Source organism: Gymnodraco acuticeps, unplaced genomic scaffold (genome assembly GCF_902827175.1).
Source record: "Gymnodraco acuticeps unplaced genomic scaffold, fGymAcu1.1, whole genome shotgun sequence".
NCBI classification, from domain to species: Eukaryota; Metazoa; Chordata; class Actinopteri; order Perciformes; family Bathydraconidae; genus Gymnodraco; species Gymnodraco acuticeps.
In genome coordinates this window covers 204,252-227,444 of record NW_022989848.1, presented here as the reverse complement: position 1 = coordinate 227,444, position 23,193 = coordinate 204,252, and the positions used below count along the sequence as shown (strand labels likewise).

At 41.0% G+C, this 23,193-nt stretch overlaps 1 protein-coding gene and 1 pseudogene across 1 annotated transcript; both read left to right on the top strand.

Moving 5' to 3' along the window:
• Positions 1–470: 470 nt before the first annotated feature.
• LOC117561448 lies at positions 471–10,847 on the top strand (annotated as a pseudogene).
• A 2,056-nt stretch (positions 10,848–12,903) lies between these two features.
• LOC117561540 (gamma-crystallin S-like) lies at positions 12,904–22,391 on the top strand. The gene is given in 4 exon segments (XM_034239041.1): positions 12,904–12,926; positions 15,672–15,914; positions 22,115–22,312; positions 22,314–22,391. Coding segments are annotated over 4 exon segments (528 nt in total). The 5' UTR covers positions 12,904–12,917.
• The last annotated feature ends 802 nt before the right edge of the window (positions 22,392–23,193 follow it).

Below are 23,193 nucleotides of genomic sequence, written 5' to 3'. Positions count from 1 at the left end.
ACAGTCGGGCATTGTTTCTGACAGCAACGTTTCTGATTGGGGGCCGTGGGTCCACATTTCAGATATTACGTCATATCGGACGCAGATCTGGATCAGCTCCGTTGTTCCCCGTTTTTTAGAGATTTGGGTACGGAGGAAAAGAGAGGGTTTTATTTTTCTGACGCTGCGCGTGAGTTCCCTGACTCACCGGGGACACATATGTAAGAAAGACATCAAAAGTGCATGTTACATGATAGGTCCCCTTTAAACAAAATATATCAGTACAAACCATATTTTCACTGGTCAAAAACGATATTGCTCCGTGATTCTTTTCTCCTTCTCACTTCTAATTACCAGCAGCTGCGGTCGGCTATAACGTCAATTTTATGACGGCTGGTTTAAATAAATTATATAAAAATACTAATAACAAAGGATTACCATGTTCAAATATATCTACATATATATCAAATTGTACATTTTAACATATGGCTCCTACAGAAACACTCATTACATGATTGCAATACCTCATGCCCAGTGCAAAGCATCGACACAATCATGTTTTAAGCACTGGAATTCCTTGTTTTGTGACACTTTTTCTTGTCTCCTTCTGGTTCTGCAGAACTGGGACGATCAGGCCACCTGTCCTTTGTGCAGAGTCACCTGGGAGAGATCCTGGAGCTGCTGGTGGAGCCGGGTCAGCTGTCTCAGTCTGGACAGGTGCTCAGAGGCTGCCAGGTGTGTGGACAGGCGTTGGGGAAATAGTGAATGTTCCAACATGAGAGTCACATGATAACAAAGGTATCAACTGTAGCTGTGAACATGACAGGATGTGTGATTACCTAGAAGAGCATCAGGACTGTTTGAGGCATATGATAGCTATGTGATTAACATGATGATTCAGCCTCTATGGAGAGAGACATCAAGCATGCTCATTTCTGACGTGGAGCTAATCTGAAGTAAACATTGAATACTGCTTTCTATTCCTCCATCTTGTGACTGTGTGAGAATTTAGAGAAAAAGTCAGAATTTTGAGATTTTGAGAAAAAGTCAGAATTTTGAGAGAATTTTGAGAAATGTTGAGATTTTAAGAGAAAGTCCAAATTTAGAGAAAAAGTCCAAATTAAGAGATTTGAGAAAAAGTCCAGATTTTGAGAAAAAGTCAACATTTTGAGATTTTGAGAAAAAGTCAGAATTTTGAGATTTTCAGAAAAAAGCCAACATTTTGAGAAAAAAACTCAGTGTTTTGTACATGACAGGATGTATGATTACCTAAGACCCGGCATTCCTCCATCTTGTGACTGTGTACCTCCCTCTCTTGTCTATCAGCATGTGAAGGACACTGTTCAGAAACTAGTTGATGCTCTGTATGTGAGGACTACTTCCATTCTGGAAGTAGTGAGGAGTGATATTTTTCTAACAGTAATACGTTTATAATCCAGATTTAAAACGTTGTAGCATATGGCAATGGTCTCTCATAGGGATGAAAGCACAGAGAATTATCCGCCGAAGCTGCATCTCTCCTCAGCTTTCAAATATTTTCTTACGTAACGGCTACTCTATGTTTTGCAGATACAATCATTATATTTGTTACTTGATATTTTTGACTGAAATAAGACTCTAAAACCATTACCATCTGTCTGATGCATTCAGTCTTTTTAACATACAAAACTGCTTTTGAGATTTTGAAAATGAAGCTTAAAATGTCTTTTGGCACTTTTAGTGTTATAAAGTCTGAACGAGGATAGGATAGAGCAAAAATCCTCAATTTGAATAATTGAGTTAGTCTTTCTTTGTTAAAAATCTTGCTTTAATGCATATAACTTGTCAGTTTCATCATCACAAATCCATCTTGTTGCGTACTGAGAGGCTGAGCAACGTGGCACTGTGTGTTTGTGTGTATTAGCACTCAATGTTTCTGTTCCCTGCATTATCCCTGTATATTCTATATCTCCAGATCTCCCTGGATGCTCTGCGCAGCTTGGCTCTCCTCCTGGAGGGCTCAGCGGGTCCCGGCAGAGCGGTGCAGCCCGTCCACCGGCTGCTCACCAAACCCCCGCTGCAGACCCAGGCCGGGTTCTGCTCCGCCAGCCGCTGCTTCCCCCTGCAGAAGCTGCTCCTCTGCCTGCAGAACAGACTCGCTCTCAACCCCTTTGGGATCACCGCCTGCCTGCAGTCAGGGAAGAAGCTGGCCTGGGCTCAACAAGGTACCCTGAAGTCTACTGGAGTGAGGGTCTATGTATTGCATTTGGTTAGAAAAATATCACTCGTCACCGGCTTGAGCTTCAACATCAGGATCCATGTGTTTCTGATCCTCTCCAGAATGGAAGTAGTCATCACATACAGAGCATCAACTAGTTCCTGAACAGTGTCCTTCATGTTTAGATGACCATTTTTGTGTGTATAAGAATTCATTATGTGTCCGTCATCTGTTACATTTGTACTATAAATGAATGTTCATAATTTGCTTTATGCCCTTTTTTCCTACTGATTTGTTTATTGTTATTTATTTATTATAGTAATCCCTTGAAGAGAGATCATTTCAGAAATTGCAAAAACACAAAACGACCCTACAGTAGTTTTGAAGGGAAATACTTCAATGTCAGGGTGTGTTTGTTTACAGTCATTACTCCTTCTCTTCCTGTTGATCTACATGTGTCTTTGTTTTCTGCGTGTGCTCTTTAGTGGAGGGGTCCATGAAGAGAGCCAGAATAGCCAGGAACACCCACACGGCCCCCCCCGGCAGTAAGATGGTTCTAATGTCGCAGGTCTTCAAACAGACTTTGGCTAAAACCTCAGACAAGCTGAACGGAGCCAACATCAAAATCCACCGCTGTGCCGACGCCTTCATCTACCTGCTCTCTCCTCTCAGGTACGCTGCTCTGCCCCGTGGATCCTTCTAAAGTCTTACATTTCTTTTTGATGTTCAAGGTCTAAACATGTCTAAAAAGGTCTGGAGTTTTAGGAGGGGAGGTATTACATTTTATCTTTTTTTTTTTTCACGAAACTGTGTCTCAGGGCTTCTAGGCCCCGAGCCTGTTTTTCAGGTTTCAGGCTCGAAAATGACATTCCCAGAACAAATCACCATATCTTCCCTTCTAAAAGGGTTACATTAATAATCTTTGTTCTCAAAGTAATGATGAACCTGTGAGTTGGATGTAGAAAAGTCAGAATCAATATAGATGTTTTTAATTTTAAAGAACATTCAGATTGAACATGGTAAAACACTGTAAATTATAGTGTCCGTCCAAAGAATATTTTGTACTTATAGTGAAAACTAACCTTGGATGATGTTTGTAGACTAAAAGCTTTAGGAATCCAAAGTACAACATATAATAAGTACCCTGTATCAAGATTGATGCAAAACAAGACAGATTTAGCAAAAAAAAAACGATTTTGATTTTGACATCTCTTTCTGACCGTTAGAGCCAATAGAATCGAAGGGGAATCTCCCCACACACACACATGGCAAAACGAAAAGGTGGGGGCTTCACGCACCCTGTTTTTCTCCAGAGCGAAGCTGTCTCTAGGTCTGACATCTCAAAACCGAAAAGCAGATTTATTGCTCATGGATTATCAGAAATCATTCAAAGTGACCGACACATTGGATTAACCTATGGATTAACTTCAGCATCGTTTTTTATCGTTTTAATGCCATTGAAGACCACTTTTGACCAGACTACCACACAGGTGAGCCATTTTGCCGTTTTTTGCTAACTAGCTCCATATGTTTTGATGTACGTTTTTGTTGATAACGTTGTGAGTTTGTATCTTTCAGTGTTGAGGTGGGCACCGTTAGATTCTGTGTCTCCTTGCGATCATAAACGATGTGTTGGATGTGCACCTAGGATAAGTAATAAGGGAGCTAGGAGTGATTATCGGTGCAGTAATAGGTTAGCATTTTTCGCTCAGGGGTCATTTCGATGCTTCTTATGAGACTTGTGTTTTGTTTTAGTAAACAATTTGTTTATATCGTCAGTTAGCTGAGATTATTCCCGTTAATCTGGTATAACACATTAATAGGTTCTTAAATATAAAGATCCCCTGAGACACAGTGTCAAGGGTACCCGCCGGCGGGGACCTTGGGGCTTAACAGGTTAACATTTAAAAACCTATGAATGTGTCATACCCACTTAACGGGAAGAAACTCAGCTAACTGACGATACAAACCATTTTTACCGAAACAAACACAAGTCTCACAAGAAGCGTCTAAATGAGCCCTGAGCGGAAAAATGCTAACGCACTTAGCACAGAACTCACGGTAGAAATACTTTATTACTTATCGGGTCTGCACAAACAAGATATCAGCTAGCAAGCTGAGATTCCACAGATTCTAGGGGTATTAGGATCCTCACTGAGCGATCAGAACCCGCGGCAGGGGAAGCAAACCCAGACATCACACAGCGTAGCTTTACGGAGGAAAAACGGGACATTGTCTTTTGTTCTGGCATTAAAACGATAAAAACGCTGCTGAAGGTTAATCCAATGTGTCCGTCACTTTGAAATGATTTCTGATAATCCATCGTCATATTTATGGAAAAAACTGAGTTTTCATATATAGCTATTATGACAGCTTCCGGTTTTGGGCATTCTGGCTACGCAGCACTCATTCACCAATGGGTTATGTTTAGATGGATTTTAGGAACTTCCCCTCGATCCTATTGGCTCTAACGGTTCAAAAGAGGTGGCAATCATCAAAATCGACCAATGGGTTCCAGAGATAAGGAAAATCCACCCAAATGACCCCAGAAGTGGTTTTTTTGTGCTAAATCTCTCTAAAAAGGTAACATTTCACTTGTTTTGCATCAATCTTGATACAGGGTACTTATTATATGTTAAAGTTTGTATTCCTAAAGCTTTTAGTCTACTATCCCATCGTTCAAGGGTGGTTTTCACTAGAAGTAATGTTTTCTTTTTTGGACGGACACTATCATTTACATTTTTTTACTATGTTCAATCTGAATTTACTTTAAAATAAAAACATCTATATTGATTCTGACTTTTCTACATCCAACTCACAGGTTTATCATTGCTGTAAGAAAAAAGATTATTAATTTATGTTATGGTTATGGTCATTTGTTCAGGGCATGTCATTTTCGAGCCTGAGGCCTGAAAACAGGCTAAAAGTACCCCATGTTTTGAATGTTTAAAAAATAAATAAAATGTGTCTGAAAATACATATTACAGTAACGATAATCAGACGTATAATACGCAAAGAGACATTGCTGAAAGAAATGTAAAAAAGTTGAAAATAAAAAACACATTTCACTTAAATAAATTAGAAATGTTAACTGTTACCCATAAATAAAAAAATCCATAACAAGAATTACATGTATTTAGCTTTGTCTCTTTGTCTCTATTTTTATTTGAGAATATTAGTATTGTATGCACCATAAAAACGTTTTGCACTTTAAGTGGCCTTACACGTTATTTTTAGGACCAATTGAACACGTTTTATATGTTTTTATCCTTATGATTATCAGGGTTCCTACGGTCATTAAAAACCTGGAAAAGTCATGGAAATTCCAAATGCTAATTCCAGGCCCTGGAAAAGTTTTGGAAAACAATATTTTTCCCAAAGTTTTGGAAAAGTCATGGAAATGTAACTAAAGTTGCATCAAATATAATTTATATTTTATCTAATCGCCGAAATAGTAATACTATAATGATAATACATACTGTATCGTATAGTAATGAAACGTAAAATGGCATTTAACTGACGAGGTGTTTTGCTGGTGAGAGATTTCAGTTGCTTTAGCGACAAGCTAGTAAGCCTTGATTTGTTTTAGATAGGCACAACATGTTTCATATGCAGACCTTATTTTCCTGTTCCATATTAAAATAAACCATTTTCAGTGGAACCGCTGAGAAAGAGTTATTATTTTGGTCATGGAAAATTAGGTAAAGGTCATGGAGAAGTCATGGAGAAGTCATGGAGAAGTCATTGAAAATCATTGGTGAAAAAGTGTATGAACCCTGGATTATGTCATTTTTTAGCAATCTCTGACACAGGAAATGCATTTTACTGCTGCTTTTAAAAATCTTATCATATCATAATATTCCCTGTGTCACGGATTTAACGACACAGTTCATCTATCATGTATATTTTATTCTATGTTTTATTTTGTATTGTGTTTGTAGCACTTCTTAACACGTGGCTTGTGTGGTCATTTTGCGTCTTCTCCTCCAGATCAGTGAGTTTGGACAAATGTCGAGACTGCACCGTTGTTCTTGGTCCTGTTGAGACCAGCGTTCACATCCACAGCTGCCAGAACCTGCGTGTGATGTGTGTGTCGGGCCGGATCGCCATCGGGGTCTCCTCGCGTTGCACCATCCACACTTTGACCCCGACTCGACCTTTGCTCCTCCCAGGAAACACAGACATTACTCTGGGGCCTTTCCACACCTTCTACCCCTCTGGAGGATCACATGGGCAGCGTGGGGCTCGCTGTGGTCCCAAACGCCTGGGATAGACCCTTACTTGTGGGTACAGAGGGGCTTTTAACCCCTCACTCAACTCCTCGTCCAACCCGGCCCCTCTCTGTTACCGCCTGCTACCTCCAGCTGAGTTTAACACCGTTGTGGTGCCTTTCGAGATGGAGGGCGACACGTGTGAGGTGCCGGGGGGGCTACCTCCTCTGTACCAGGCGGCGGTGGAGGAGAAGGAGAAGAGGATCCAGAACTGGCAGAAAACGGTGTTGGAGACCCCGCTCAACAAGTGAGTAGCAAACACAGGAACTTTTTTATTAACAAGTGGAATCATTTAAGACGGTCTAAATAGAACTGGATCATCCATAAAGAGTCCTCTCCTGCTGATGTTCAGGTGTATATCAGCATGTAGTGTCTCTACTTTAAAGAGTCCTCTCCTGCTGATGTTCAGGTGCATATCAGTATGTAGTGTCTCTACTTTAAAGAGTCCTCTCCTGCTGATGTCCAGGTGTATATCAGTATGTAGTGTCTCTACTTTAAAGAGTCCTCTCCTGCTGAGGTTCAGGTGTATATCAGTATGTAGTGTCTCTACTTTAAAGAGTCCTCTCCTGCTGAGGTTCAGGTGTATATCAGTATGTAGTGTCTCTACTTTAAAGAGTCCTCTCCTGCTGAGGTTCAGGTGTATATCAGTATGTAGTGTCTCTACTTTAAAGAGTCCTCTCCTGCTGATGTTCAGGTGTATATCAGTATGTAGTGTCTCTACTTTAAAGAGTCCTCTCCTGCTGATGTTCAGGTGTATATCAGTATGTAGTGTCTCTACTTTAAAGAGTCCTCTCCTGCTGATGTTCAGGTGTATATCAGTATGTAGTGTCTCTACTTTAAAGAGTCCTCTCCTGCTGATGTTCAGGTGTATATCAGTATGTAGTGTCTCTACTTTAAAGAGTCCTCTCCTGCTGATGTTCAGGTGTATATCAGTATGTAGTGTCTCTACTTTAAAGAGTCCTCTCCTGCTGATGTTCAGGTGTATATCACTATGTAGTGTCTCTACTTTAAAGAGTCCTCTCCTGCTGATGTTCAGGTGTATATCAGTATGTAGTGTCTCTACTTTAAAGAGTCCTCTCCTGCTGATGTTCAGGTGTATATCAGTATGTAGTGTCTCTACTTTAAAGAGTCCTCTCCTGCTGAAGTTCAGGTGTATATCAGTATGTAGTGTCTCTACTTTAAAGAGTCCTCTCCTGCTGATGCTCAGGTGTATATCAGTATGTAGTCTCTACTTTAAAGAGTCCTCTCCTGCTGATGTTCAGGTGTATATCAGTATGTAGTGTCTCTACTTTAAAGAGTCCTCTCCTGCTGATGTTCAGGTGTATATCAGTATGTAGTGTCTCTACTTTAAAGAGTCCTCTCCTGCTGATGTTCAGGTGTATATCAGTATGTAGTGTCTCTACTTTAAAGAGTCCTCTCCTGCTGATGTTCAGGTGTATATCACTATGTAGTGTCTCTACTTTAAAGAGTCCTCTACTGCTGATGCTCAGGTGTATATCAGTATGTAGTGTCTCTACTTTAAAGAGTCCTCTCCTGCTGATGTTCAGGTGTATATCACTATGTAGTGTCTCTACTTTAAAGAGTCCTCTCCTGCTGATGTTCAGGTGTATATCAGTATGTAGTGTCTCTACTTTAAAGAGTCCTCTACTGCTGATGTTCAGGTGTATATCAGTATGTAGTGTCTCTACTTTAAAGAGTCCTCTACTGCTGATGCTCAGGTGTATATCAGTATGTAGTGTCTCTACTTTAAAGAGTCCTCTCCTGCTGATGTTCAGGTGTATATCAGTATGTAGTGTCTCTACTTTAAAGAGTCCTCTCCTGCTGATGTTCAGGTGTATATCAGTATGTAGTGTCTCTACTTTAAAGAGTCCTCTCCTGCTGATGTTCAGGTGTATATCAGTATGTAGTGTCTCTACTTTAAAGAGTCCTCTCCTGCTGATGTTCAGGTGTATATCAGTATGTAGTGTCTCTACTTTAAAGAGTCCTCTCCTGCTGATGTTCAGGTGTATATCACTATGTAGTGTCTCTACTTTAAAGAGTCCTCTCCTGCTGATGTTCAGGTGTATATCAGTATGTAGTGTCTCTACTTTAAAGAGTCCTCTCCTGCTGATGTTCAGGTGTATATCAGTACGTAGTTCTCTACTTTAAAGAGTCCTCTCCTGCTGATGTTCAGGTGTATATCACTATGTAGTGTCTCTACTTTAAAGAGTCCTCTCCAGCTGATGATCAGGTGTATATCAGTATGTAGTGTCTCTACTTTAAAGAGTCCTCTCCTGCTGATGTTCAGGTGTATATCAGTATGTAGTGTCTCTACTTTAAAGAGTCCTCTCCTGCTGATGTTCAGGTGTATATCAGTATGTAGTGTCTCTACTTTAAAGAGTCCTCTCCTGCTGATGTTCAAGTGTATATCAGTATGTAGTGTCTCTACTTTAAAGAGTCCTCTCCTGCTGATGTTCAGGTGTATATCAGTATGTAGTGTCTCTACTTTAAAGAGTCCTCTCCTGCTGATGTTCAGGTGTATATCAGTATGTAGTGTCTCTACTTTAAAGAGTCCTCTCCTGCTGATGTTCAGGTGTATATCAGTATGTAGTGTCTCTACTTTAAAGAGTCCTCTCCTGCTGATGTTCAAGTGTATATCAGTATGTAGTGTCTCTACTTTAAAGAGTCCTCTCCTGCTGATGTTCAGGTGTATCTCAGTATGTAGTGTCTCTACTTTAAAGAGTCCTCTCCTGCTGATGTTCAGGTGTATATCACTATGTAGTGTCTCTACTTTAAAGAGTCCTCTCCTGCTGATGTTCAGGTGTATATCACTATGTAGTGTCTCTATGCTTTAATGTTCAAAAAGCGGAGTTGACCTCCTTCCTGCTGTTTTAACTTTGTCTCAATTTTCGTCCTGAAGGCAGCAGAAGCAGCAGTTCCAGGATTTAGTCGAAGTCAAGTTCCACGAGTGGCTTTTGGAAACGGGTCACCGGCAGGAACTGGACAGCCTCATCCCCCCCGCTGTGAACTCTTTAAAGGACTCGACAACAGACACACAGGCAGTCAATCACACCAGACACATGAGGACTGGACGGGCAGTGGGACAGTCGCCTATGGCTTGTTGAAGCTTTATTCGGGTCTTAACGTAGCAACACAGAAATGCACAATGGCTACATGTGTTCTGTGTGAGTATTATTGTACAGGAAGTGTGTGTCTTTTTACACTTTGCAGGTCCCAAATGATTTATCCCACAGTCCATTTTTTTACCAGCTGTCAAAAGGAAATATTTGAAGCAAAGATGTTTCTGCTCTGTAATATGTTGTGGATATTTCCTTTAATCTCCTCAGTACAACCGAAATAGCTGATTCTCCACATTAGGAGATTAACCAATTGGTCAGTTTGCCAGATGTCTAAATGTGTCTGTTTTTGTATGAATTCACTCTGCTATGGCTACACGTGTTCTGTGTGACATTTGGAGTATTGTTGTACAGGAAGTGTGTGGTTTGTGACACCTTACTCTGGTACGTGTGCAGCTGTAGATCCAGCTTTTATGGCACCTTATGTCCCACTTGTTCTTAAGTGGAAAGCTGCTGTACAAGTTCTTCTGAAGAAAAGGCAGCTACGTGTTTAAGTAGGGAGTGTTTTGGCATGTTGCTCAGTACGCTGTTGAGGAGAGCTGTAGACTCAAACAAACGATGAAGTCACCACAGAGTAAAGTAGAGGGAGATATATGAACATCATTTATTTGTATTATTGCACCGTCCACACTGTCTTTGTATGAAAGGGGTTAGCTGTACTTCTACACGTTGCTTTCCATGAACTGAAGTTTTCAAGCTGTATGTTTTTCCAAATTCTGAACCTAGTCTATTTTTTTTACCAGCTGTCGAAAGGAAATATGTATTATGTTGTTATTAAGGTTATATTTTGTGGATCTTTTCCTTTAATCTCTTCAGTACAACCGAAATAGCTGACTCACCACATTAGGCTTGATTAAACAATTGGTCAGTTTGTCAGCTGTTGTCTATATATATTTTGGTATCAGTTCCCCTTGCTAAATATGTATATTGGAGCATTATAGTAAGATTATTTATCATACATCTTCCCAATGTCCTGCTTTAATACCTGTGAGTGAACTTCAGCACATTAACTTCTTACTTTCCTATTAGGGCTCACGTTGTATTCACTAGAGCTGCTGCAGTACGATAACCTAGGCCAAGTTGAAGGTGGAGAAAATGCAGTTAGACATAGGAGAATATTACTGTAAGTTATCTAAAAGCTGGGATGTGTGTATTTTTCTGAAGATGTACGAACTCCTTACTGCTGTTGAACTCTGTCTGAACACACGCACCTCTCTGCTGTTTCTATACGAAGAGCACGATATCGTTTTTTAATGTAAGAAATAATAAAGATTTTGACTAAAACCAGGCTGTGTTTGGTCTTATTCTGCACCTTGTCTTGAGTATTCACATCGTTCTGATTCTTCCACTCCACTTTTTACTCTGCCACCATTTAATGCATTATTCTAAACAACCCTCAAATATTTAAATAGTTATATTAGTTCCACTTTGACCCGAAAATGCTGCTTGAAAATGTTTGCATCAGTAAAACGAACTCCAAATACACACTTTTTGATTAGTTTCGTTCTGATTTTGTTAAAATGAGTATCCATAGATTTTTGATAAATGAAAAATCCTTACTTTATTACAAGCCCTCAAGGTTCCCTTCCCTCTCCAGCACTATCTGTGTTTGTTGTTATTTACTTATATTACTACCTTTAATGCTAATAAACTTCACTGCATATATCGTTTGTTTAATGGGATATTCAGAATATACAAGAGGGGCCCTTTTCTGCAAGAATGCTTCTCCTTTTCATAACTTACAGTTTGCAAACAATATTATAGGAGTCTTATTTAAATCCGTTTAAATAGAGTCTTTTTAAAGTGAAGTATTAATACTTTTACCTAAGTAAAGGACCTAAAAACTACCTCCACCAGTGGTATACTCTCTCTGGACCCTTCAATAAGGCAGCAGTAACATTTCACTGAATATATGATAAGTTAAATGCAATATATATTCATATATACCCCCCACAAGAGGGGCCCTTTTCTGCAAGAATGCCTCTCCTTTAACACACAGGTTGCAACCAATATTATAGGAGTTTAAATGGAGGCTTTTACTTGTAATGGAGTATTTCTTCAGCGAGGTATTAGGCAAGTTTATTAATACAGCACCTTTCAACACAAGGCAATTCAAAGTGCTTTACAGAAATTACAGACATTGAGAAAATGGCATTTCAAATCAGTCATTCAAAAAGCAAAGATAATACAATAAACATTAAAAGAAAAAACACATGGATAAAAGTTACAGTGCAGCGTGAGATGTGAATAGTTCAATTAAAAGCAGCGGCAAAAAGAAAAGTCTTCAGAGTTTGTTCTAGATGTTTGGAGCATAATAACTGAACTTCTCCAGGTTTAGTTCTGACTCTGGGGACAGAAAGCTGACCGGTCCCAGAAGACCTGAGAGATCTGGATGGTATTAGTACTTTTACTTCAATAAAGCACTTCAAATGACTCCACCAGTGGTTTACTCTCTGGATCCTTCCATAAGGCAGCAGTAAGTGGAGCTGGTGCAGCTGGTGGAGCTGGTGGAGCTGGTGGAGCTGGTGGAGCTGGTGCAGCTGGTGCAGCTGGTGGAGCTGGTGCAGCTGGTGGAGCTGGTGGAGCTGGTGGAGCTGGTGGAGCTGGTGGAGCTGGTGGAGCTGGTGGAGCTGGTGCAGCTGGTGGAGCTGGTGGAGCTGGTGCAGCTGGTGGAGCTGGTGCAGCTGGTGGAGCTGGTGGAGCTGGTGGAGCTGGTGGAGCTGGTGCAGCTGGTGGAGCTGGTGGAGCTGGTGGCGCTGGTGCAGCTGGTGGAGCTGGTGGAGCTGGTGGAGCTGGTGGAGCTGGTGGAGCTGGTGCAGCTGGTGGAGCTGGTGCAGCTGGTGGAGCTGGTGGAGCTGGTGGCGCTGGTGCAGCTGGTGGAGCTGGTGGAGCTGGTGGAGCTGGTGCAGCTGGTGGAGCTGGTGGAGCTGGTGCAGCTGGTGGAGCTGGTGGCGCTGGTGCAGCTGGTGGAGCTGGTGCAGCTGGTGCAGCTGGTGGCGCTGGTGCAGCTGGTGGAGCTGGTGGAGCTGGTGGAGCTGGCACTGCCCCCAGCCAGGAGGCAAGTGGGGGGTGAATGGACGTTTGCCTCGCCCGGCCATTATGCCGTAATCCTTCCTCTCTTTTCTGGAAAAACTGAATAGCGCTAGAATCACTGACTCAATTTTTGGATCTCATTTTCATGACAAAGCGATTGTTATCTCTGCGCTGTTGCTGTTTATAAACGGGGGGACGAGGGGGTATAAAAAGGGAGAGGTGAGGGGCCAGAGCAACATCCAGACTGCAGGGGACCAGCATCACCAGCAAGAGCATCAACACATCAAAGCACATCCAGCAAGAGCATCAAACACCTCCACCATGGGCAAGGTGAGTTCAGACTGGAGGGGAGGGCTTGATGTGTGGGTTTACAGCTGCATATGGGACCCTCTCTGCAGGAAGTACTGGGGTTCAAACAGTGGAGGAACTTCAGAAACTATAAAGTAATAGAAATTGGCTGCATCTTTACGAGCTGCAACATTAATTCAAGTTTCAAGGCTTTTACTGTCATGTGTGCATAGCTGCTGTGTGATAATGAAAGTCTGAGGTCTCAGAGCAACTCAATACAACAGATAGAATAGTGAAAGTAAATACAATAACATGGAATAGAATAGAAACAGAATATGATAGAAACTGTGCATGCATAACATTCCAGTAATGCAATATGTCTATGTGATTCTGAATGGGCCCATTGCATCATGGGTAGTTTTACTTTTATACTTGATGCTTATATTTTGAGGTTTTTACTTAAATAGGATTTTGAACGCAGGACTTTTACTGATCACACAGCATGTCTCTGTTTTAAATCGGAGTACAAACCTCGAGTTACTTTCATTTGATTTCCTGTCACTTTATATACTTTGACTCCACTTTTTAATCTACCAGCCATTGTTACAACTGCTTTCCATAAAAAAGATAAACACTAATGTTTATTAGTGACAATGTAAAGTTTCAAACAACGTTTAAAGAAGTAGTTCAAATTGGATCTACATTGCATGATGGTTTATTTTATTTTGTATGCTATATTTGCCTCTGAAATCTAGTGTAATAGAAGCATGCAAAGTACCTTAAAGTTGTACCTTGAACCCATTTGCTTCATTCAATAGTTCAACTAGGTGTCACTCAGCTGTCAGTTGAACACACATTGCCTGAAGAACGCTTAAGGCTTTCCAAAGTCATTTTTTAAAGTTTGTGTGATAACATAATAACAGTGAATTGGAAATATATACCTTTCTCTGCAACTATTAGAGAATCAAACACATCCCCATCTGCTGTCCCTCAGACAGAGGGGGGAAGTAGTGGAGTACAGATACTTCATTACTATACTTAAGTACATTTTCCTGGTATCAGTACTTTACTCCACTACTTATTTTTCTGACGACTTTTTACTTTGACTTCTTACATTTTGAACTCAAATACCTGTACTTTCTACTTCTTACATGTTGAACTCAAATACTTGTACTTTCTACTTCTTACATGTTGAACTCAAATACCTGTACTTTCTACTTCTTACATGTTGAACTCAAATACCTGTACTTTCTACTTCTTACATGTTGAACTCAAATACCTGTACTTTCTACTTCTTACATGTTGAACTCAAATACTTGTACTTTACTTCTCACATGTTGAACCCAAATACCTGTACTTTCTACTTCTTACATGTTGAACTCAAATACCTGTACTTTCTACTTCTCACATGTTGAACTCAAATACCTGTACTTTCTACTTCTTACATGTTGAACTCAAATACCTGTACTTTCTACTTCTCACATGTTGAACTCAAATACCTGTACTTTCTACTTCTCACATGTTGAACTCAAATACCTGTACTTTCTACTTCTCACATGTTGAACTCAAATACCTGTACTTTCTACTTCTTACATGTTGAACTCAAATACCTGTACTTTCTACTTCTTACATGTTGAACACAAATACCTGAACTTTCTACTTCTTACATGTTGAACACAAATACCTGTACTTTCTACTTCTTACATGTTGAACAAATACCTGTACTTTCTACTTCTTACATGTTGAACACAAATACCTGTACTTTCTACTTCTTACATGTTGAACACAAATACCTGTACTTTCTACTTCTTACATGTTGAACCCAAATACCTGTACTTTCTACTTCTTACATGTTGAACCCAAATACCTGTACTTTCTACTTCTTACATGTTGAACCCAAATACCTGTACTTTCTACTTCTTACATGTTGAACCCAAATACCTGTACTTTCTACTTCTTACATGTTGAACCCAAATACCTGTACTTTCTACTTCTTACATGTTGAACACAAATACCTGTACTTTCTACTTCTTACATGTTGAACCCAAATACCTGTACTTTCTACTTCTTAGATGTTGAACTCAAATACCTGAACTTTCTACTTCTTACATGTTGAACTCAAATACCTGTACTTTCTACTTCTTACATGTTGAACTCAAATACCTGTACTTTCTACTTCTCACATGTTGAACTCAAATACCTGTACTTTCTACTTCTTACATGTTGAACTCAAATACCTGTACTTTCTACTTCTTACATGTTGAACACAAATACCTGTACTTTCTACTTCTTACATGTTGAACTCAAATACCTGTACTTTCTACTTCTTACATGTTGAACTCAAATACTTGTACTTTCTACTTCTCTCATTTCCCAAACAGCTGGTTCCTTTAGTCTGAATGTGTGTTTGATGCGTGATCATTATTCTTTAGAGTCATTGCGTGCCTATTGATTTGAACACGATCCGTGTATCCATCATTTCCTGCTCTTCTCTAAAGAAGAGGGACCAATGGAAACGTTGTCATGTTGCCGTTGTTCAGCATGGAAACATTCATTAGCTAACAATGACATTATTGTTCTATTAATATAAAGGGAGGTCAGGTACTCTTTAAAACAGCTGCTAGTTATGGGTACTTTTTACTGAAGTACATTCAAAGCCTCTTTACTTTTACTTGAGTAAAGAAGTTTAGTCAGTACTTCTACTTCTACCAGAGCATTTTTAAACACGAGTATCTGTACTTCTACTTGAGTAAAGGATGTGTGTACTTTTGCCCTCTCTTCCCTCAGATTGTGTTCTACGAGGATAAGAGCTTCCAGGGCCGGCGCTATGAGTGCGACAGCGACTGCTCCGACTTCCACGCCTACCTGAGCCGCTGCAACTCCATCCGGGTGGAGAGCGGCGCCTGGGTGCTGTACGAGAGGCCCAACTTCATGGGGCACCAGTACGTTCTGACCCGGGGGGAGTACCCCGACTACCAGCGCTGGATGGGCCTCAACGACCGCCTCAGCTCCTGCAAGATGGTCCACTTCGTAAGTCAGACAGCAGCTTATCTGGTGTAAAAAAAGCACAAGAGGTATTCTTGTCTCTTGGTTTCAAATACCTTTACTACCTGAGACTGAAGTAACTTAGAACATTAACGCAACTACTGTACTTAATAATAATAGTTTTAAGGTACTTGTACTCAAGTATTTCCATTTTATGCTACACATTTAAGTAGTGGCAGGTTTATATTATTACAAAGTCAACTAATGAATGATCACACCTGGAGGTAATGAAAGTCATTCGAATGAGCTCCACAATAATGGATCACTGATTATAATCCAGTGATATAATATTCATTGTTCTGCATTGTGAGAGCTTTTAGTTTTGGTACTTTAAGTATATTTGGTGCTGATACTTTTGTACTTCTACTTAAGTAAAACCAAATAGCAGTACTTTACTCCTAACAGAGTATTTCTACACTGTGGTAGCCTAATAACATTTTAACTTAAGCTAAGAGGCCTGTACTCCTTAATCAGCTTAATACCGTACTACAGTATTTGGTATGCCATACAAATGTTAAGCATGTCCCAATACATAGTATGTCAAATGCAGGATGCCTCAAATACAAGGATGTCCTTCTGAACCCGAGGCAAAGGATGCAATGTCATGTCGTATGAAGTACTCTGTCTTGATTGTAGCCTGCTGCATGCACTGGTAAATACTTTGCAAGGGCAGCTGCAGTTCATACTAAAAGTGAAAGAGTGTGTGATTGGAAACACGCTGTGGAAACATGGACTCAATACAAAGTTCCACCCTCCATTAAAAGGGCATAGGTGGACTTGGATGCTTTTGACCCTAAAACAGTCCTGATTTAAAGAAAGCACCATTTAAAACAAAAACAAGAAACAGTGAGAGGAGGTTTTTAGAAATAAATTGATTGCAAAGTCTTACACAATGGAATAATGGATTCATACACCAGTGAGATGATGTATGACATAACAAGTGTATCTCTGGGGTCATGGTGTGATCACGGTTTATTGAGGTTGCCTGACATTGCCTGCAGATCTCAGGTCACCTATTGTGCAAAATCCTCTTCTTCATGTCTCTTCTACATCAGCATGTGTCCCTCTTCTTCATGTCTCTTCTACATCAACATGTGTCCCCTCTTCTTCATGTCTCTTCTACATCAACACGTGTCCCCTCTTCTTCATGTCTCTTCTACATCAACACGTGTCCCCTCTTCTTTATGTCTCTTCTACATCAACATGTGTCCCCTCTTCTTCATGTCTCTTCTACATCAACACGTGTCCCCTCTTCTTCATGTCTCTTCTACATCAACATGTGTCCCCTCTTCTTCATGTCTCTTCTACATCAACATGTGTCCCCTCTCTTCATGTCTCTTCTACATCAACATGTGTCCCCTCTTCTTCTTCTCTTCTACATCAACATGTGTCCCCTCTTCTTCTTCTTCGTGTCTCTTCTACATCAACATGTGTCCCCTCTTCTCCGTGTCTCTTCTACATCCACATGTATCCCTCTTCTTCGTGTCTCTTCTACATCAACACGTGTCCCCTCTTCTTCGTGTCTCTTCTACATCAACACGTGTCCCCTCTTCTTCGTGTCTCTTCTACATCAACACGTGTCCCCTCTTCTTCGTGTCTCTTCTACATCAACACGTGTCCCCTCTTCGTGTCTCTTCTACATCAACACGTGTCCCCTCTTCTTCGTGTCTCTTCTACATCAACACGTGTCCCCTCTTCTCATGTCTCTTCTACATCAACACGTGTCCCTTCTTCTTCATGTCTCTTCTACATCAACACGTGTCCCCTCTTCTCCATGTCTCTTCTACATCAACATGTGTCCCCTCTTCTTCATGTCTCTTCTACATCAACACGTGTCCCCTCTTCTTCATGTCTCTTCTACATCAACATGTGTCCCCTCTTCTTCATGTCTCTACATCAACATGTGTCCCCTCTTCTTCGTGTCTCTTCTACATCAACACGTGTCCCCTCTTCTTCATGTCTCTTCTACATCAACACGTGTCCCCTCTTCTACATCAACATGTGTCCCCTCTTCTTCATGTCTCTTCTACATCAACATGTGTCCCTCTTCTTCGTGTCTCTTCTACATCAACACGTGTCCCTCTTCTTCATGTCTCTTCTACATCAACACGTGTCCCCTCTTCTCCATGTCTTCTTCTACATCAACATGTGTCCCCTCTTCTTCATGTCTCTTCTACATCAACACGTGTCCCCTCTTCTTCATGTCTCTTCTACATCAACACGTGTCCCCTCTTCTTCATGTCTCTTCTACATCAACACGTGTCCCCTCTTCTTCATGTTTCTTCTACATCAACACGTGTCCCCTTCTTCATGTCTCTTCTACATCAACACGTGTCCCCTCTTCTTCATGTCTCTTCTACATCAACATGTGTCCCCTCTTCTTCATGTCTCTTCTACATCAACATGTGTCCCCTCTTCTCCATGTCTCTTCTACATCAATGTGTCCCTCTTCTTCATGTCTCTTCTACATCAGCATGTGTCCCCTCTTCTTCATGTCTCTTCTACATCAACATGTGTCCCCTCTTCTTCATGTCTCTTCTACATCAACACGTGTCCCCTCTTCTTCATGTCTTTTCTACATCAACATGTGTCCCCTCTTCTTCATGTCTCTTCTACATCAACATGTGTCCCCTCTTCTTCGTGTCTCTTCTACATCAACACGTGTCCCCTCTTCTCCATGTCTCCTCTACATCAACATGTGTCCCCTCTTCTTCATGTCTCCTCTACATCAACATGTGTCCCCTCTTCTCCATGTCTCCTCTACATCAACATGTGTCCCCTCTTCTCCATGTCTCCTCTACATCAACATGTGTCCCCTCTTCTTCATGTCTCTTCTATATCAACATGTGTTCCCCTCTTCTTCATGTCTCTTCTACATCAACATGTGTCCCCTCTTTCTTCATGTCTCTTCTACATTCAACATGTGTCCCCTCTTCTTCATGTCTCTTCTTCATCAGCATGTGTCCCCTCTTCTCCATGTCTCTTCTTCATCAACATGTGTCCCCTCTTCTTCATGTCTCTTCTTCATCAACATGTGTCCCCTCTTCTTTATGTCTCTTCTACATCAACATGTCCCCTCTTCTTCATGTCTCTTCTTCATCAGCATGTGTCCCCTCTTCTTCATGTCTCTTCTTCATCAACATGTGTCCCCTCTTCTTCATGTCTCTTCTACATCAACATGTGTCCCCTCTTCTTTATGTCTCTTCTACATCAACATGTCCCCTCTTCTTCATGTCTCTTCTTCATCAACATGTGTCCCCTCTTCTTCATGTCTCTTCTTCATCAACATGTGTCCCCTCTTCTTCATGTCTCTTCTTCATCAGCATGTGTCCCCTCTTCTCCATGTCTCTTCTTCATCAACATGTGTCCCCTCTTCTTCATGTCTCTTCTTCATCAACATGTGTCCCCTCTTCTTTATGTCTCTTCTACATCAACATGTCCCCTCTTCTTCATGTCTCTTCTTCTCTATCAGCATGTGTCCCCTCTTCTTCATGTCTCTTCTACATCAACATGTGTCCCCTCTTCTTCATGTCTCTTCTACATCAACATGTGTCCCCTCTTCTTCATGTCTCTTCTACATCAACATGTGTCCCCTCTTCTTCATGTCTCTTCTACATCAACATGTGTCCCCTCTTCTTCATGTCTCTTCTACTCAACATGTGTCCCCTCTTCTTCATGTCTCTTCTACATCAACATGTGGTCCCCTCTTCTTCATGCTCTTCTACATCAACATGTGTCCCCTCTTCTTCATGTCTCTTCTAAATCACATGTGTCCCCTCTTCTTCATGTCTCTTCTACATCAACATGTGTCCCCTCTTCTTCATGGTCTCTTCTACATCAACACGTGTCCCCTCTTCTCCATGTCTCCTCTACATCAACATGTGTCTCCTCTTCTTCATGTCTCTTCTACATCAACATGTGTCCCCTCTTCTTCATGTCTCTTCTACATCAACATGTGTCCCCTCTTCTTCATGTCTCCTCTACATCAACATGTGTCCCCTCTTCTTCATGTCTCTTCTACATCAACATGTGTCCCCTCTTCTTCATGTCTCTTCTACATCAACATGTGTCCCCTCTTCTCCATGTCTCTTCTACATCAACATGTGTCCCCTCTTCTCCATGTCTCCTCTACATCAACATGTGTCCCCTCTTCTTCACGTCTCTTCTACATCAACATGTGTCCCCTCTTCTTCATGTCTCTTCTACATCAACATGTTGTCCCCTCTGTGGAAAGAGACTCTGAAAGTTTCAGGAACAAAGATTCTCTCTCTTTTTGATCCATTTCTATAAAAACCTGTCTGAAAATGAGCTGATCAGATTTTGGCCACTTTGTGATGTCATAACGATGTGTTGTCTTGTGTAGCCATTAGCCAATCAGCAACCAAGGTAACCCCCCCCCCCCCCTATCACCTGAATCTCCTCCTAGAGCACCATTGAGTTCTTTGTAACCAAATGTCTCTCAGAGGGGCGTGGGGAGGGGCTCCTTGTTTTCATCTAAAGTAACAGACAGAGAATCAGCACTTTGGAAACAGGGCTGAAACAGAGGGGATTATGGGTAATGCTGCAATGATCTGTTTGGAGTTTAGAGCCAATCAGAGACAGGTTCTGTATATATCTGAGACCTGTGATATACTGATGACAAACAGTATCATAGGGGACCTTTAAATCACCAGTAACCTGTACAAACAAATGGACTCATATTAGTATTTTAGCAGATCATTTGTCTTCATGACTCAGGCTGAGTGACTCAGGCTGAGTTGACTCAGCCTGAGTCACTCAGCCTGAGCCAGTCAGTAGTTTGCAGTGATAAAGGCAGCGTGTGAGCAGAGAGTGGAGCTGACTGATGGAGGTCATGCTCTGCTGCTTCATGTCTGCAGGGCTGTGGATGGAAACCAATACGAGGGTCAGTCCTCAGAACGATCTGACCCACAGCCTGCAGCCACACTCAGAGATCAATCGGAGTTGTACGAGCTGCTGTTAGTTTAAGCAAATAGTGATGGTTATCTAATGCAGGGATGAGCAACCTTCCCAATTGGACACTGTTGCTGTAGTTAACTAATTAATTAAACTACAAAATGAGTCAATTACAACAGCTGAACATCTGGCCGTCATGTGAGGGTTAGAAAACCAGTACTGTTAGTCCATTAGCTAAAGGGTCATGTTAGATTAATGAATGGTTGAAACAGTTCGCAAAAAGTAACACTGAACAATTAATGGTGGAAATACATTCCTTAAAGTAAAACATGATGTTAGCTCAACAGAAGTAGGAGAATGATTGCCTGACCAAACCAACCTAAATATTAAGTTAATTTATAAGAAGCAATTAACAAAAAGCACTTTTTATATAATGAATTGTGTTTATTTGGATAATGTTGGGAGTCAAATGAGGGGTACGCAACTTCAACTGATTAGGGTTTTTGGGGTACCTCCGACTAAAAACTGTGAGAATAATTCATCTCATTGATACAATGGATCATGCCAGATACATATAATGATTATAACCCTCATTTAATATGCAGTGGGACAAATACGATTGACTTTTGTTAGATTTAAATCGTATCCTCCCTTCCTGTTTTCCTACATCCTTCCCCACTCACCCCTAACCCTCTGCAATACAACCACCTATACCTTCCACTCCAACCCATCACAACAGAAGGTGTTGATCTGTGGAATAACTCTAATGATGAGCTGAAATACTGTGCAACTTTATCTAAACTAAAACTCTTATTTAGAAACCAAATCCTGCATGCTTCTGAGCAGGACCTGTGAACTCATGCTTGCTATTTCTTGTCGTTGTAAAAGTTATTTCTTTTTGGTTGTTTTGTACAAATTGTTTAAAACAATGAATCAAATATGACGGATGCTGATAAACTTGTATTTGCATGAACAATGTACGCTAGAGGGGGGGGGGGGGGGGGGGGGAGGGGTAGGACAGTCTCGTTGTTGTCGCTCCAAAATCCACACATATTCAATTTAATATGACATAAAACAGAGAAAAGCAGAACATCTCTATACAGTCTGAAAACAGCATTTCTTGAATGTTCTGCATGAAGAATTTCATTTTGCTTCTCCTTGTTACAATTATAATTATTAATATTATTGTTTGTTTTGTTTCTAACATGTTCAATAAATTGACAAACATTTTTTAAACCCTCTCATCCTCTCTTCCTCCCTCTTCCTCTCAGACCGGGGGGTCTCAGTATAAGATCCAGCTGTATGAGAAGCCAGATTTCGGGGGCCAGGCCTTTGAGGGTTCAGACGACTGCCCCTCGCTGCTGGAGAAGATCCGCTGGAGGGAGGTGAACTCGTGCAAGGTCCTGGACGGATGGTGGGTTTTCTACGAACACCCAAACTACCGCGGGCGCCAGTACTTCCTGGAGAAGGGGGGAGTACCGTAAGCACGGAGGACTGGGGGGGCCGCGGAGTCCCACGGTGCAGAGCTTCAGGCGCTTCACTGAATGATTTCACACACATCCAACACGTTACAAATACAAACACCTTGCTGTCTGATTTTGATCTGAGGTGTCCAAAAATAAAAAACCTGTCCAATAAGCAGACTGACGACATTTCTTTTTTGATTTTCCCCAAAGGAGTCTTTTAAGCCCACATACTTAGACATCCACTCTTCTGAGCAAATTACAGTTGATTGGGAAAGTATGATCTATTCAAACTGTCCCAAATTAGGGAAGCGAAATACTAGCACTTTTCATTATTGATTTATCGTGTATACAAATTCAAACTGTTTAGGGACACTATTGTGCAGAAATATAAAAAAACGATCTATATGGCTTATCTCTCAATTGCATGTGATTAGCCAAAAGGTGGATATGTCTGTAAAGAGGAGACTTGTTGGGATTCATACAACCATTTTCCATTCAGATATCTTGAGGTGAGAGGTCAAGGAACTCCTGTGAATATGGTCATGGTAGTAGGCCTACGTCCAATGTGTTGTCATTATATCTTTTGTTTGTATGTCCAAAATCCAAATACATTTACTTTATCATATGAAAGCAGGACATCTCCATGTTCTAGAAGCTGAAAAACATCATTTTTGGTATTTGCATGAAAAATAACTTTAACAAGTAAAAGAGTATCAAAAAAGTTGGTTAACAAATCAATAAGTCCACTTATCGTTGCAGCCAGGGGCGGCGGGTACTGTAGGCTAAGCCTTCACAAATATGTGTGTCACTGCATCCTGGTAAAATAAAAATATAATGTATAATGTTTGTGTCTTTGACATTAGCGCTGCTATGCAGCCACCAGT